The following is a 17,539-nucleotide window of genomic DNA, read 5'->3' as shown; positions in this document are numbered from 1 at the left end:
CAAATCCAAGGCCCCTTTTCCTGTTGGTTTGAGGCAAGGCCCAGGGAGGTTGTTGAGTCACCGTCCCTGGAGGTGTTCAAGAAACATTTAGATGTGGCGTTGAGAGACATGGTTTAGTGGGGTTATTGGTGGTAGGTGGATGGTTGGACTGGATGATCTTGTAGGTCTTTTCCAACCTAGCTAATTTTATGATTCTATGATTCTATGAAGGCAGCACGTTCTCTTCATCAAAGGGTACAGTGACTATGGCTAACAAATTCCTTCCTCTCTTCATCTCAGTTCACAGTTTTATTGGACCCTGAGGACACAGCTTATTCTGTCGGCCCAGTTCTCCTTGGAGAAAATCTACTGGAGAAAGTTGTGCTGCCTAGAAAGAGGTTATTCATGTAGAAAGCCCACTCTTGCAGCTAACACCGTGCCAGCTTCTTGTGAAGTCAGAGCCAGTGTCCTTGGTGAGAAACACTGGAAAGCAGAGCCCACAACGGCCCTGGGATGGGGTGAGTGCAGGGGGAGGAAGAGGAACTGGTGCACGGGCTGGCACTGTGCCCCTCACAGCAGTGGTACGTAAACTGAAAGGCAGCTGCCAGAAAAGCACAGCATCAGGTGTTCATGCCCTTTGTAGTTTTATTTTCTTTTCGCTTAAAGCATATCACTTCATTTGCAAATAGCGTCAGTGATAACAAGGCAAAGGAAGCCAGAACGCCAGTTTGGAAAAGGCCTTACTTCCCCCCAGGCAGGCAGCCCCGCGCCGCGGCCGGTTTTGCGGCCGAGGAGCGCTCCCATAGCAGCGCGGCGGGGCGGGGCGGAAGCGAGCGGCGCCTCCTCCCTGCGGGGTCCGGGACACCGGCGGCGGGCGCGGCATGGCGGAGCCGCGGGCGGGCCTCGAGCGGGTGAGGGCGCGGCGGGACCCCCCAGAAGGGTGGTGGGGGGCCGGGCCTTCAGCCTTCTCTGGCCTAGGCCGCGGCGTGGGCGTTGGCGGCGGCTCGGTGCGGCGGGGAGGGCCTGCCCCGGCGGTGGGAGCGGTGCCGGCTCCTCCCGGAGCTGACAGAGGGGAAAGGGTGCCGCGGGGCCGCTCGTTTGCGCTGGGGCTGAGAGCGCGCGTTCCCTCGTTGCGTTCGCATTTCCGTCCCTATGCGTTCGCAAGAAAACGAGTATGACAAGCTCTAAGCCTGTAAAGAGTTCGTCAGTGTTGAGTGTTCTTAAACCTTGGAGTTTGAAGAACCGACCCCCGTAGTGCCGCGGGGGCAGCTCGGTCACCGCGCTGGCAGGGGAAACGCATCTGCTGATGCTGCATTACCGGAGCTGCACCTCTCGCTCTGCTTCCCTGAACGGATCGCCGGCCGTGGGTGTATTCCCTCCTTGGAGGGTTCCCAGGCGCGTTCCCGTGGGCCTGCGGCTGCTCACCGAACAGCACCAGGGCCGGGAGTGCGCAGTGTGCGAGGCTGGTGGCTCCCAAACGGCCCCGTCACCTACAGCAGCCCCCCGCTCTGTGCGCCTGCAGCGCGCTCCTCCGGGTCCTGAGGAACTGCAACTAAGGGGCTGGAGATCCTGAATGGTAAAGTTGGTTCTCCTAAATAATTAACGATAGTTACCGCCCAAATGTAGGAATCAATGAAAGCAGTGAGCCCCAGCTAAACTTAAGGTTTTTCTCCCTTGCAAGTGCTTCCTCACACAGTTTGTTTCATTTGTCAGGTGAAAATCCCCAAGTAGCACTCGCCCAGACCTTTACCAGCACGTGGAGCGATGCGGTTTCGGGGCAGGTACCATTTAGGACAAGCTTTGCTGCTAGAGCAAGCCACCACTGATTCCAATAGGAGTAGCAGTGGGCCCTGGCCCGGGGGCAGACAGGTTCACAGCCAGCTAATCCGGGCTGCCAGAAGCTTATTTTTAGTTCAGAATTAACGGAGCTTCAGCATGAGCAACGTCAGGAGTGGAGAACTGCTCACAGTGCCTCTTCCAGGGAACTTCTTCCAATGGTATGGGGAAAAAACAAGTGGTAAGTTGGGGGTCCTTGAGCCTTACCGGTTGGACAGCCTCTTGTATTGCTGGTATTGACTGAAATCTTGGAACGTGGGAAATGTTTTATGGTGTACTTCTTAAATATAATTACATAATACAAAATTAGCAAGTAAACTACTTTTCCTGTATCTAGATGGGAATCATCCAGTGCAAGAACTGAGTTTTAGATTGGTAACGGGAGACACTTGTTTCTTACTTTTTATGTGTGTGTTTGGTCATGTATGAGATGTTTAGAATCTGATTTCAGAAACATAGGCGGCAAAACATAGCTTGTGTTCTTACTGCCTCTCAAAGCAGCTGTTTTCTGTGGAGTGGTTTAACAGACCTGGGGATGGTTTCACCCTGGCAGAAGCTGATTTCTGTCTTTCTCTTGTCTTTCAGTGCCCCCCGCGTGCCCTCCCTCCAGTGCCAAGGTAAGGTCAGTTCGTTCTACAGGATTTATTGTGGTTCTCTACAGCTGTGTTTTTAAAGGAAATGAAATGAAGAAAAATGAGTTTGATAAGTATCTGCGTAGTCACAGTGGCTTTAAAAAGGTTTGCTTTTCTTGCTACTTTGTTGTTCCAGAATCCCTTACAAGGAGTACAAAGCATTTAAAGTATTCAGAGGCTGAGAAAATTTACTGGGTTGCCTGGTTTTTCATATACAGATAGATTAAACCTTTTAAAGTGTTGGACAAATAGCAGCTTCAGTTTTATTAGCATCTACTTCGGTCTTATTGATGTTTCTCTTTTCACTTTCTTCTTCCTTAACTCTTTGGTTTTTTTTTTCTGTTTTTTTTTCTTCCCAAGTTCTTTAGTATATTTAAATCACAAATCCTTCAGGACAGGGATTTTTGAAATCAAGCTAGATATTATTGAATGGAGGCATAGGTGTCTACCAGTTTGACGTAATACAGGGAGAAATTTGGCCTTTTTTTCCCCAGCATTTTAATGGGCAGTGTGGAAGGAAGAGCAATTCTATAGATTTTTATGGCATGATATGTCAGAATTCCCCCGGAGTACCTCAGGGCAAATGTGATGTTCATGATTGGCAATATATAAAGATAGTGTGGTTTTAGTAATGTATATATTCAAATGTTTCGTAACTTCTGTTAGTTTGTTACATGTCAGACAAGTTTTAATTAGCCAGGTGATTATAGCTTTTAATCTGATCTACAGCTGGCCAATCAAGAAACTGCACAGTCACGAACAAAGTGTTGAGTCTAGATGATTGCTTTGTACACTTAACCCTTTTGTGTGCAATACTAATAAAAAGACATAGGAATGAGAATAAGGGGATGAGAGAATGTCACTGTTGTGAGTTGTAGTTGATTAAAAACTAACTCTCTTCTTACCTTTGTTCCTTTTGCACTGCTCTTCAACGCCTTTTCTCATTAAATGTGAAGTGGAAACCAGGGTGAGTTATTCTGTCATCAAAGAGAATCATAAACACTGATAGTTCCTTTTGGTGTCACTTCATCCTCTCTTGAAGGATTGGTCCTTACACTTTTCCTAAATGCAGGCTGATAATTGTTTAAATTGCATGGGTATTTGAGCTGCTGTTGTGAGAACTATCTGGTGTTTTCCTCTGTTCTTTTTACTGACTGCTAGTGCCATATTGACTTAAGGTAACTGGAATGTTGTCACTATGTTCTAAAGAAGAAGTTTTTTATTCAGATTATCATTCAGTTTTTCACTTAACGCATGTGCCTATGCATATATAGCCTCTGTTGCCCATAAGACAGATTTCTTGTCTTGCTTTCCTGCTACGTACTGTACTTTTCCTGCTTGTGCAAACTGGTGAGTTGTCATCTTATCTGTAAAAGGTGAAGGATGTATTCACTTATAAAAAAGTCTCCCTTTCTTAACCTGGAATGGTGTGACTGTTAAAAAAAAGGAAATGGAGGCTTCTCCATGCTGTGCACGTTGACTTACATTTCTGTTCTGCAGATGACATTCCACTCAGTCGTCCCAAAAAAAGAAAGCCCAAAGGAAAGACTCCTTTAGGTAAGGTTCCACCAAGACTGAAAACTGTGTTTGTAATCCTGAGTGATACCTTCACAGCAGCCAAGCTCCTGACAAATACACCTTTTTCAGTCTTGTACTCTAATTTGGAACAGTATTTTTCTCTGTTTCTTTATTAAAATTGATTTTGTGTAAAGCGCTTTTTTTTCCCCTCCACAATACTATCTGTCTTTCTAGAGCAAGTCTGTAGTGCTACCTTGAGGTAACTTCTTCAATCTTCTTCTCTTTTTCCCTGGATCAATTCCCAGTACTGCTCATAGAGCAAATTTTAATAACGAACTGAAAAAAATGCTTTAATGTTTATTCCTCCTATTTTTTTCCTTTCTGAATTTTTTGATACTTAATTAAACAGTCACTTTCATCTGTTAGCTGCTTGCGATGTTGAGTGTGTTAAGTGTTTGAATGAGCTAAGGTCCAACTAGTCTAACAAATTGTCTCAACTTAAGTCCTCGGCCAAATAAAGTTGCAAGTTAACCATTCCATTGTCATCTGAGAGTTGAGAGCATGAAAGAGGACTAACACCAGAGCTTTGCATTTTTAAAAGAAGTGTGTCTGCTGAATAAGCATATCCTTTTAAGCAAAATTACAAGTCTGATCTGTTTTGATGAAGCAAAATTTATTGACAGAATCTACTGGATTTCTCTGAATCAGTTGACTTGGGACTGTGTGATGGTAAATCTCCTTTATTTGATTAAAAGAGTGCAAAATATGGGGCTCACTGTAAAACTGTTAAACGCAACAAGTGGAGCTGATTCCAGCAGGGCTTCCCAAGGATCGAGTTTTGTGACTGTTTATTCCAGTAAGCAGAATGATGATGTAAAACATACTTTGACTTTGGCCGTTAATTTGCTGGTTAATTTTCCATTTTAGCACAGTAAAACTCTACAAAAGGTGGAGAAACCTGTTGCTTCAAGTGAAAACAAAAGTACATTTAGTTGTTATTGATAAAAACTGCAATACTCGAAAGCATTATAACAGGGTTTGTCCTTCTGTATCAAATGATGCCAATTGATGCTAGAATGTTTGATGAGATTTCATGTTAACCTGTCATGGAAATGTAGTTTCTCCAAAGCTTAGTGGTTCTCCTCTCAGATTGGAGTAAACATTCTTCAAAATTGTTTTGTTTCTTTGTTCCTCCTTGATTCTTGTGCTGTTTGTTCAGCAATTAATTTAAATTCCCCTTCAATATTACACCATTTTGCCTTAACACACTGACGTGTCTGTATGAATCAACTTGCAACAAACTGTTAGTTTTTCTGTCCCTTGCATTATTGTCTTTGCATGTAGAAAGGAAAAATACAGAGCTATTGTTCCTTCCTGTATTAGATTCCATTCTGTCAGTCCTCTGTTGTACACCCGAATGGGAATCGTGTTACTTCCTGGATACCTACGTTTCCTCCCAGACATGAAATTGTGAGGGTGAAATGAGAACTGTATGTTTTCACCTTGTATATTCTTATTACCGCATTTGCTTCCCATCTCTTATGTATTCTAGCCAGTATGTTTTCGGCTCAGCTGGGCAAATACAGATACTCTACACTATATAACACATAGCAGCTCTTTCTTGCCTTTTTCTCAGTGGCTTTGAATTGAGGTTGCTGGAGCTTTTCTTCTGGTTTTTAGATGACATTGTCCAAGCAACTGTTCGTCGGCCATCTGAAAGCAGTGAGCCCCTAACTCCTGAACCTCAGGATGTCCCTCCTCAGCGGAAGCGCAAGAAAAAGAAAGTACCTCCTGGTATGTGAAATAATGGTAGGCTGCAGAGAGGGCTGATAAAACTTAGTGACAAAAATATGACTGGCCAGTTTGCATCGTAGGTTAAAACATTTCAAATCGAGTGTTCTTGTAACAAGTGGAAGTAATCTCTGGGTGAATGGTAGCCTAGAGTTGCCATTTCTGCCATGTTTATGTAATAAATATTTATGTATTTAAGTGAACGTGTTTCTAATTCTATAAAAGCTGTAAAATTTTCATGTGGCTTAATTTACATCTCCAGATTCTGAGACATCCTTTACCCAGCAGAACATTGCATCCTTATTTCAGAATGGAAATGGTGTGGACATTCCTGAAGCTGAAGAAACAGTGGTCCGCAAACAGAGAAAAAGAACCAAGTGAGATCAATAGCTCATAATTTGGAATATCTGTGATAGTAAAAGTAGCTGAAAAACATTTTAGTGTTCCTTTTACGTAGACATAGGATCTTGGAAGTTCACAATACCAAATTGTATGCATGCAGTCCTGTCCAGGGCTAAGATCTCACTTTCTTCACTGGTTTGTTTTATGCATATCTGGATGTATTTCAGTTCAGAATATGTTAACATGAGCCTAACGTTTCAGTGCATGAAAAATTAAAATGTTTAACTGCTTTCTTTCATTTTTCCTGTATTTTTCTTAATTTTCTGAGAAACAGCTGCTTTTCTGTCCCCCTGAATGGCCTTTTCCCCAAGAGCCATGCCTTTACAACATTCTAGTCACCTTTCCTACCACAAGCATCCATTCTCTTGGCCTTGTATTTAGTTTTACATATTTTTTCTAATTATTAATCTCTTGACCTGTACTTCTTCCCAACTTAGTGTTTTGATGCAAGAAGGTATCTACATTGGAAGAAAAGTCCCCACATCAAGATTTAGTGTGTTTCACTGAGAATGATAATTTTAAAATTATAAATGGGGGTAATACACCGGTCAGTAGCTTGATCTGTTCGTATCAGTGAAGTTAGGCATGGTAAGTTTTCTAATTCTTTTTCTGCCCCATTGTATGACTTGTGATAATAGGAAAGCTCGGGCAGCAGAAACACACTGTTCCAATGATCTGGAAGTGGAGGAGGATGACATTATTGAAGATGAGCACAGGAGGAGCCCAGATCAGCAGCCTGTGTTTGCTGCTCCCACTGGAATTAGCCAGCCTGTTAGCAAGGTGTTTGTTGAAAAAAATCGTAAGTGCATTGTGTGATTTATTTAATAGAAAGAAATTCTTGGTTTTGAAGAACATATGATTGTATTTAAAATCCAAGTATTTTGCTATTGGGCAGAATTTGAAAAGGAAGTTTGCCAGCAAAAAATACTTGAAAATAAATGTACATTGTAATCTTTCAGGTAGTGTTGCGGTGTTGACTGAATTTTTGAGTTCTGCGGGTGAAAAAAAACTGATAGTGCAGAACTGAGCTTATTTGACCTAACACTGTCACAGCGCATTGAGAAGTATTTACTATATTGCAAAAAATCTTTTGTGTGGAAGGTAGTTTTTCTTTTTTTTTCTTTTAAGTACAGAACGCTGAATACTTACCCCAGTTGTGCAGGGTACACCACGCTGACAGAGGCATCATTATGAGTGGAAGCTGACAGGGAAGGAAAAAGGGGCAAGAGGGAGAAGAAGTCTGATGGAAATTTTGACACCCACAGCCTTATCTTCGTAGGAAGTTCAAGAATTAATGTAAAAAATGTTGAGTGAAGGTGACAGTACTCTCTAAAATAAACTTTGTCATCCTTCTAGGGCGTTTTCAAGCAGCTGACCGTGCAGAATTGATTAAAACCACTGAAAATATCAACGTGCTTTTGGATGTGAAGTCTTCTTGGACCACCAGAGATGTCGCCCTCTCAGTGCACCGAAGTTTCAGGTGATGGATTAATATTTTGATGTAAATAAACAGAAATTGTTCTGGTGTTGATTTTTTTTTTCTTTCTTTAAGATGTTAGTACCTCTTTTCTATCATTGTGATGTATCTTTACTTCATTTGGATACTTCTAACAGGTGGTGGTTGGGTATGCATGTGGTATAAGTGCTCTAGCTTTTTTCTGTTGACAGTAATATCTATTTCTAGTCAAGACACCCATTTGAAATGCGATCTGTAAAAAGAATAATAAGCTGAAGCTAATTAAGAAAGTCGTATTGCAAAGATTCAGAGAAAATATGAATAGAAAGAGATCTGTATGATAACGGAAATACTAGGGACCTACAGAATAAACAAAATGAGATTCACCTATTGGCTGTGATGTGAGCAGAATTAAAATATCTGTTTGCTTCCCAGTAAAAAAGAAGGAGTGAAGTTGGACTGGGCATAAATTTCCACACAGAAGTAAAAAATGATTTTTTTTTTCATATGTGGTTGTATTGTGATTCAGAATGGGAAGATGACAGCTTTTTCATGTCTCTGGTGTATTTTGCCTGGGAACCTGTGCTTCCTCCTCAGGTTTTTGTTAGCAAGGAAGGCAATTACAGTTTGAAGAAATTCTGAAAAGGCTGACTTTCTCTCAAGGACTAATTAAAGAGCATTGCGTAGATGAAAGGGGCAGTAGTCTTGGGGAGCTACAGGTAAAATGAAGGAGCAGACGGAGTGAAAATATTTGATTCCTGTAGCAGTGGTAAAGGGGAGTAGCAACAGGACCAGGCAAAACACGTCCGCTTTCCTGGTTGAGTGCTCAGGCCCTGGTGCAGTCTGCCAGGGGAGGAAGCAGAAGTCCCATTGCTTAGGATTTTTAAAACTAGATCAGAAAAAAAGCACTTGAAAACAATCTATCACAGTGGCAGGACTGAAGGGGTGGGTTTGTAGGCCTTTTCCATCTGTAGTTCTTCTCTAATTCAAGGTATTAAACTTCTCAGATGTTTTTTTATCCATTCAGGGTGATCGGACTCTTTAGCCACGGCTTTCTTGCTGGCTATGCTGTATGGAACATCGTTGTTATCTACATTTTGGCAGGAAATCAGCTTACCACGGTTTCTAATCTGCTCCAGCAGTATAAGATGCTAGCCTACCCTGCTCAAAGTTTGTTCTATTTGTTGCTGTCTATCAGTACAGTCTCAGCCTTTGACAGGTAAATTGTTGATAATTTAATGAGATACTCTTGGAGAATGATTTTGCACGTAGTTGATTATATAGTTAAAAGGTGTACTTGTATATTCAGGCTTTTGTTATTCATTTCTGTCCATTACCCGCTGCCTTGTATCAATGTGCTGGTGCTGTCTGAGTAATCAAGAAGCGAACCAAATGGGAGAGCTGTGGTGGAGAGGGGTGGAGAGCAGCTGCTGTTTCTGTTAGGTTACTTTCCATGTGAGTCCCTTATCCAGTTAGTTAGGTTTGCAACCTAGCTATATAAACAGTTTTCCTAGCTCAGCTGGTGTTTCTGCATTATGGCTCAAGGATGGGAACAAACATAAAGAGGGGCAAAAATGCCATAAACAGAGTAGTTTCGTAGAAGTTTATTTTAGTGATTGGATTGTTTCCTTGGCAGCATGGTAAGCCAGGGAGGGAATCTGTTTTATGGAAGAAATTGTCTTTTTTTCAATAAGTGATGGCTGGGAGGAGTCCTGAGTTATTCTTAATTGCTCCTGTTCCAGTGTGAGGTTTGTAAGTAGTTTTATTAACATTAACTGTGTTGGTGGTGTGGACACCGGAACGAATGGTAAGGACTGGGGGGGGCAGATCTTTCCACATTCTCCCTGACTGCAGTGTGAAAGCTGCTAAACTCATGGAACATCCTCCTTAATTTCAAACTTTCTTCAGTTTGGCATAATGAGGATCATTGCCTGTGTATGCAATGTGGTCGCTTATTAATGCACTGTAACACAGGCAGGAAAAGGTATCTTGAAAATAAAAGCAACAGAATACTGTTAGAAGAACAATATTATTATCTTATTGGACTGTGTTAATGACTCTTGTTTTTCTAATCAGGATTGATTTGGCAAAAGCATCAGTTGCACTGAGGGGTTTTCTTACCCTAGACCCAGCAGCACTGGCTTCATTCTGTAAGTATCCTGAAGTGGGTAGGAAGTTGCCTAGAAAAGAAAGTAAACTGAGAACTTCTGCATTCTGTTTTCAGTGGGTTTTTTCTCCATGGTTATTTTCTACCTTAAAATGAGTGACTTAGGGAGCAGCTGAAAATGGTATTCGAGGATTATGAACACTTTGCACATTTTTAAAGTATTTTCAGTAATAGCATTAGTGATGCTGCTGCTGGGATGGTTGTTTCCCCACTTACGAATACAAAACACAGAAGTAGCAAAAACTAAAGTCACAAGATGGGACCTCTGAAGTAGATGGTAGATTGCAGAAGAGCAGAAACCCAATTTTGATGGGTCAGAATACCTAGATTTTGAGAAGAACGCTAAAGAAGAGAGAATGCAGTAAAGAAGGCAATATCATTGGAAGCAGTGAAATGAAAGAAAATGTAGCGATAATTATCACGTCATGATGGGACAGCATTTTCTATTTGCATTATACCTGACGCTGCTAATTCCTTTTCTTCCAGTGTACTTCACTGCTCTTATCTTATCCTTAAGTCAGCAGATGACATGTGACAGAATTAACCTCTACACACCGCCTTCAGAAAATGGCAGCATCTGGTAGGAAATCTCAGAAAGGTCTTCTGTGAATTGTAACATAGCTCACTAATGAACCTTAGTCAGATCGGTGGGTCCAAAAGGTTATATACGTAAGAAAGTATTAATGAAGAATTTCATTACTACATCTGCCTTTGTCTGAGTGCGTCTTAAATCTCTGAAAACTTCACTCAGAAATGAGAACTCATATTTGGTCTCAGTCACGTTGGTCACAGATCTATTTTAACTTGAACAAGATCTTGTTGGAATGATGCTGAGAACATCAAGTGTGGCAGGAACTTTAAGAATCTCTTTTGCTAGATGCAGTTAGCTATTTTTCCATTTTTTTAGAGCTTTTATAAGTGTTTATTGAAAAGTTTACTTTCTGGTAAGAAAACTTCAACCTGCTGCTATTAATGACAGTAAGAAAGATATCAACCAACTTAAATCCTAACCTTTACCTAAAGCCCTATCCTGTCCCGCCTACAGTATCTGTCCACAAGTCCTTGCACTGGTTTCCAGGCAGACTTCACTGAATTGCTGCTCATTTGCCCTGCTGCCCCGCAAAGAAGTGATTAAAATAAGATCTACTGATGACTTTGTTTGATATCTTTCACCATAGTAAAATCTGACAATGCATTTTGATTTTTATTTTCTATTTCTTGGCCAGGGAAAGGAATGTACTGTTGAAATCTACAATTGAACATTCTCTGTGCGCTAACAGGGTTTCTTAGCTGAGTTGTTGTCTTTGATATACACACTCTTTACCAGATCTTTGTAAAGCTGGACCATTGGGATGATAGTGGCATTTTTACATCTGACTTAGCAAGTTGTTTTTTATGATATTCTGCTGAAATTATTAATGTAATATGTGCATACTGGTGTGTACCCTGACTGATGGGTTGATGTGCTTTTCCCAGGACTGCAGGTACGGAGGAAGAAATTCTTCAGCCATGGATTGTGGTGAATCTGGTAGTGTCTATACTAGTTGGGGCAAGTTGGATCTTCTTGTCTTATCGACCAGAACTAGACCACAGTGAAGGTAGGAATTATTAATTGGCAAAAACAAATTTGTTCAGACTTCTATCTGCTGCAGTCTGCGTTGGGTGTTCAAGTCTAGTACTGAGAAATGTTATGACCGAGGAACAGATTTGTGTCTGGGAGGCCAATGAAGGTTAAATGTGCTTATTCAGATTATTCTAGAATGTTAATTCACAGCTTTCTATATTTCAGCTGGATCCAGTTACCCTGCTTAATTCTAATAACTCAATTAGTTTAAAAAGAAATAACTATTTGGCAACTTTTACAATCATTGAAGGTAAAACTTACAGCAGATGTCTAAATTGTAATTACAAGTCATTTTTAAGTAATAAAAGGCTTATTCAAGGAAAACGGTGGCGTGATCTAGCCCAGGTTTTGATGAGATTTTACATATTTACAGATGCCAACTAAAATTAGGTAATCTGCTTCAGCAATTTCAAGAGAAAAACTCTGTTGGGATTTATCCCAAGTAGTAGAGAAATACTAATAGAATGGCATAGCAAAAAGAAGTGTGTGAATTTCAGACTTGAGTGGATAAAATTACAGTGCTGCACATGCAGATTGTGTAATTTTGCCACGTTGACGAATTGTTGGTAAACAATAAACAATCAGGTCTCTAAATGGAAATCTTCCTTCTTGGTTCTGGCACTTTTAAAACTTGAACAATCCCTCAGTTTACTTTCAAATACAAATTTAAGTGTCCAGGCTGAAGCCTACTTCCTACTATCAGCTGCTAATGTCAGTACTAGTTGTGTTAATCTAGGGGTACAACGATAGTTTTCTAAAGACAGCTGTGGCTCTTTGCATTCCTGAATTGCTGATACAAGGACTACAAAGAAAAGCAGGAGGCTTGGCGAAATTCCAGAGAACTTTTCTGGAATAATGAAATCCTATTCAGGTGAAACTTCTTCAAGAAAACAGTATTCTTTTCTCTTTCTTTCAGAACTGATGTTTCATACTGAAGTTGAGGAATTTCCCCAGGGAGTTATCATACCCAGAGTCCAGCCGTAGTGTGGAACATTCACGCTGTAGCTGTAACTGATGGCTCAACACTTTCTGTATTTTAACCACGTATTATAACTTTCATAAAAAAAAAAAAGTATTTTTATATTGTATATATTTCATGGATCTTTTATGTATGCTAATTTTTAAATATCCAAATGTGACTGAAATCTTTTCTACATCTGCTTTTTGTTTTATAAAGTAGATTATCTCTAGTACATAAAGTCAAGGTACTTTTGTAAACATTGCTACCTAGACAGCCAAAGGAGATAGGTGGATGCTGAAGATCTGGTATTCAGTGCTTGTTTGACAACAGTGTTATATTGTCATCATCAATCTATGTTTTGTTACTGACACTGATAGCAGTTGAGGTACATCCTTTGGTTAAGTTATTCCTTAGAGATAAAAACAAATCTTAGGAAGAAAGCAGTTTAAGCGAATAAATGCAGATATCTTGCAGGATGAAACAGTCTTCTTAGCAGACATATGCAAGAGCTAGTCTGTAATCCCTTTCTTGTGCAAGTGTCACACAAGACTAGTTTTATATTATAATATGTATTGAGTTTTGTATTATTTTATTTAATGTATCTGAGAGTGGTTTTAAAAGGAGTGCAGTGTCAAAGTTCCCTCGAGGTTACTGTGTTTTATAAAAGTGATGGTGAGTTTAGCCAGATGAAAGAGTGGAAGGGAGGTGTTAAAAGAGCCAGTAACTTTCTATACTGTTGCCTAAGTTGCTTTAAAACGAGGTTGGGAAAATGAATAACTAGGACAGCTTCTGTCCTGTCAAGAATTTGAGTTTTAGTATGCTTATCTAGCAAATTTAAGTAATTCTAGAAAATAAGTAATTACGTAATTCTAAAGGGGAAAAAAAAAAGTTCTACTGGAATTGAAAGGAGATTTTCCATAGCTGCTGGCTCTATTTTAGGGCATTCACTTTGGTTGTGGGAAGGAACTGTTTAACTTTTTTGTCAATTGTTACGGTTGTTGTGTTTGTATTCTTGCAAGACTGTGAAGCTCAATTATGGCTAGTACTGCATTGTACGTTACAATGAAGAGTTTCTAGATGCTGTTCCCCATCAGTGTTACACTGGAGGTTCTTGTGATTTTTGTGTAGGAGATGGGGGACGAGGCATTACTTAGTGTTCCCATGTAGGTTTCCACACAGTCGATCTCCTTGCAAAGTGGGAAATGCACATCACAGTTTCTTCAAGCGTCATGTGTTTGGTTTACAGAATTGCTGAGCTCCTGAAGATGCGATTAGTAATGGATTCTAGTTGCTATTTCATGCTTCTTCCTGGCATGTGATAAAAAGTATAACTTTTCTCATAAGGTGCGGAGCTCAAACACAACAGTGCAAAGGTATCCAGTCAGTATAGAGAAACGTGAAATAACATCGCTGCTTGATTTCATTTCTGAAATTATTCCAAGGAATTGGCGTTGTAAGTATCTCATGAACAAAGCAATACCAGCCAGGAGCCAGATTTGTTCTTATTGTGAAATACAGTGGTTGAGCAGCAATTAAGTTATTTGGCTTGATGGAATCAATAGTTCAAGCCAGACTTGCCTTCCTAGTTTTTACTTTTTTTGAGGACCTGAGTATAAACCTAGATGAATGAAAGAGGTTTGAGGTTTGCCATTTGAAATCACAGTTAGATAAACAATTTCATGGCTAATTACCTCTTTTACAAGGTAGTTTTTTCATTCCATTAAGCCTCACAATGGAATTTAACTGCTTTTTTTTTTTTGTATGTGTGTGTAGTTACTTGGAAAATTTAAGAACATCTTAAAGTTTACAGAATAGATGTTTAATTACAGAACATGCATTATCTGTAGAAGCCTTAATTGAAATGCTTTCGTGCATTTCCATTACCGTTCTTTTTAATACAGTATTTTGTGTTGAAGAAGAAATTGCAGAGAAGTTAGTGCCAATTTTTTGTTTTTAAATATCTGAAACAAGTGAGGAACTGATCTGAACGACTATTGAACTACTTTGTACTGTTTCCAAATGTTTAGTCTATTTAAAATAAATCAGTCTAACTCATTTTTTCCTCAGTGCTAATGCTGTTATTGTATACAAGCTCTGAACAGATGATATGGGAAAACATTGCTTTCTGTAGTCCGTTTCCACTACTGGTGTTAAGTAATGGCTGTCATTTCTTTCCACCAGCAAACTCCTGCCACTGTACTGGTCTTCTGCAGCCAGAAATAGCACTGTAAAACCCCAAGAACTAGCGAGTAGACTCACTGGTCTGTGCTTTCTGAGATTTGGATTGCATCAGGAGCATTCCAGCTGCCAGCACTGAGGTGAACTTCAGGAGGGTTATGGTAGGCCAGAACAGACTTAGACTGGACATAAGGAAGGAGTTTTTTACAATAAGGGTGGTGAGGCAGTGGCACAGGTTGCCCAGACAGGTGGTGGTGCCCCGTCCCTGAAAGCACTCAAGGTCAGGCTGGATGGGGCTCTGAGCACCCTGCTGCAGCTGTCGACGTCCCTGTTCATTGCAGGGGGGTTGGACCAGATGGCATTTAAGGGGCCCTTCCAACTCAAACGATTCTGTGATGATTCTATGACGAAGTGCTGTCCGGCATCTTGAGTTCCCTGTGCCCGGAGCTGCTGCCCGCCGCCACACCCCTTCCCGCCAAAAGGGGGCGCCCTGCGCGCGCCTAACAGCCGGTGCGACTGCACGGCCGCCATTTTGGGCTCCGCCTGAGGGAGGCGGCGCGGCTACCTCGGTAGTGCCTTTCCTTCCTTCTCCGGGCAATCGGCGCTGGAGACTTTCGACACGAAGGGGCCGAGACAACGGAGGCGTGTAGGCTTCCGAGGTGCGGGCGGTGCTACGGAAGGGGAGGAGCCGGGCAGAGGGGCGGGTTCGGCGCGGAGGTTTCTCTGCAAGTGGTTACAGAAGCAGGAGGGAGGTGTGGGGATGGGTTGGTTTCCCTGAGGGGGACGGGTGAGGGAGACGCTTAAAAAACGTATAAAAATTCACATTACAAAGACTTTCAGAAACGAAGTTGATGCAACGAAAGAATCGAAAGAATTCGTAAGATCCATCAATAGAGGCCAAAGCCAGATCGCCGGTGGATATTGGAGGCACTGCTGCCTAGGGCAGGTCAAGATCGTCAGCAGCAGAAAGCAGAAGCAACATATGTTTTAGCCGGAACTACTCATATGCTCTTGCAGGGAGAGTTTTGGAAGCATTCTAAAACCTTGTTTACATAATTTCTTCCATGACGATCTTAAAATCTAGCTAAACAATCTAATAAAATGAAAGTCTCCATTAAGCAAAAAGCATGCAAAACCTTAGAGAAAGGAAAACCAAACACAATTGCAGCTAACTTAACGTTATTTGCATTTTTCAGAAACTTTGTGAGACTTTCCAATAACTAGCATGTTTAAGAAACTGATCGGTGGAGTAGAATCAGTTGCTTGCTTTTGGGAATCATGGAGGTTTCCATAGGAACCAGTTTAAACCTAGTATTTATTCCTTCATCGAATCTCAAGTTTGTGGACAGATTTAATTATTTTAATTACCATAGTTAACCATATAGTTATTCTACTACCTGCCTATTAGTAGAGCACCTCAATTTTCAGTGCTTTCTTTTCTAAATCCTTAAATCTCTGCTGCACTGTTGCACCAAATGATTTGATTTCACAGTATGGTTTGTACTCCTACTGTTTGGAGGTCAGTCTCACAGGGTGTGTTGTGCAGGATTTCTGATTTTTAGTATTTCTTCCTTAGTCATACAGGATAGGGAAGACCATCATCAGGACAAGTCATTACAGCTAGCTTAGGTGTTTTAGAGAGTTTATTAGACAACGTAATGTACTTTAGCAAAGCTACTTACTAGCATTAAAGATAGGGCATGTAAGTCACCTACTCTTGGTACCTCCCTCTTATCAGAGACATTTAGAACAGTGTTTTTTAAATATTTGTCCATGATTTCGCAGGCTAAAAACTGCTTACATCATTTTTGAGTAGAAAGAGAGGTTTGGGAAAAGAGAGGTAAGGTAAAACTTGGTAATATTTTTGTAATACTTGCTCTTGTTCACTGATATAATCAATTGGAAGAAACAATCATTTCTCCAATGGATATTTACTGAAGTACTTTATATAGAAGATCAAGTTGCCCAGGGAGGTGGTGGAGTCACCAAGCCGGGAGGTGTTCAAGGAACATTTAGACATTGTGTTGAGGGACATGGTTTAGTGAGAACTATTGGTGATAGGTGGATGATTGGACTGGATGATCTTGTAGTTCTTTTCCAACCTTGGTGATTCGATGATTCTAAGTTTATTGTGACTACATCACATTTTTTTCCTGTGTTCATCCATTCAGACATTCACAAAATGCTGTGTCTGTCATTAGACCAAGACAGTAGGAAACACAATAGCATGGCCATATTCAGGATGAAGTTACATAACATAAGCGTTCCATTGTGGCAAGTTTTTCATTACATTACGTAGTGTTAAATGCTAGATGAGAGAAAGATCATAGAATCATCACAGAATTGTCCAATGGCCTGGGTTGAAAAGGACCTCAGAGATCATCGAGTTTCAGCCCCCCTGCTGAGTGCAGGGTTGCCCAGAGCCACGTCCAGCCTGGCCTTGAACGCCTCCAGGGACGGGCATCCACAACCTCCCTGGGCAACCTGTTCCAGCGCGTCACCACCCTCTGAGTGAAAAACTTCCTCCTAATATCTAACCTACATCTCCCATCTCAGTTTAAAACCATTCCCCCTTGTCCTATCCACCCTCATGAACTGCTGTTCTCCCTCCTGTTTATACGCTCCCTTCAAGTATTGGAAGGCCACAGTGAGGTCACCCCGGAGCCTTCTCTTCTCCAAGCTAAACAAGCCCAGTTCCCTCAACCTTTCCTCACTGAAGAGGTGCTCCAGCCCTCTGATCATCTTGGTGGCCCTCCTCTGAACTCATTCCAAGAGCAAAGATGGCAGCAAAGAAAAACCACCACCTTGTGTTCTATTTCTACAAATGTCAAAATTGTGAAAGTAACCCAGCTATTAATTTCTGTTCCACAGGGCACGAGAACATTTTGCGAATGTATGAAAATTTTTAAAATATATCACATTGAGCTTAAATGCAAGATTCTTTGAGAATATTAAGTCTGACTTCAGCTCTAGTTCATATACTAGCAAAATATAA

The 17,539-nt window shown here is 41.0% G+C and overlaps 2 protein-coding genes across 4 annotated transcripts in view; both read left to right on the top strand.

The window, feature by feature from the left end:
• Positions 781 to 14,421, top strand: TMEM237 (transmembrane protein 237). Of its 2 annotated transcripts, none has more exons than XM_021397461.1 (13): positions 781 to 890; positions 2,401 to 2,432; positions 3,404 to 3,414; positions 3,948 to 4,004; positions 5,646 to 5,759; positions 6,019 to 6,133; positions 6,797 to 6,957; positions 7,515 to 7,638; positions 8,642 to 8,833; positions 9,691 to 9,764; positions 10,268 to 10,361; positions 11,258 to 11,379; positions 12,322 to 13,278. In XM_021397461.1, the coding sequence occupies exons 1-13, from the start codon at positions 861 to 863 to the stop codon at positions 12,387 to 12,389; spliced, it is 1,194 nt and encodes a 397-aa protein (XP_021253136.1). In that variant the 5' UTR covers positions 781 to 860; the 3' UTR covers positions 12,390 to 13,278. The 2 variants fall into 2 exon arrangements, with proteins under 2 accessions (XP_021253136.1, XP_021253137.1); XM_021397462.1 differs by lacking the exon at positions 781 to 890 and adding an exon at positions 903 to 1,996 and having other exon boundaries at positions 12,322 to 14,421.
• TRAK2 (trafficking kinesin protein 2) overlaps positions 15,057 to 17,539 on the top strand; it is a 44,262-nt gene continuing 41,779 nt past the window's right edge. For both annotated transcript variants that reach the window (XM_021397699.1, XM_021397700.1), the window contains exon 1: positions 15,057 to 15,203. The gene's annotated coding sequence lies outside the window, so the exon portion shown is untranslated. The remainder of the gene's footprint in view (positions 15,204 to 17,539) is intronic.

Source organism: Numida meleagris, chromosome 5 (assembly GCF_002078875.1).
Source record: "Numida meleagris isolate 19003 breed g44 Domestic line chromosome 5, NumMel1.0, whole genome shotgun sequence".
NCBI classification, from domain to species: Eukaryota; Metazoa; Chordata; class Aves; order Galliformes; family Numididae; genus Numida; species Numida meleagris.
The sequence above is the reverse complement of the archived record's forward strand: the minus strand, read 5'-3'. Positions and strand labels throughout refer to the sequence as shown.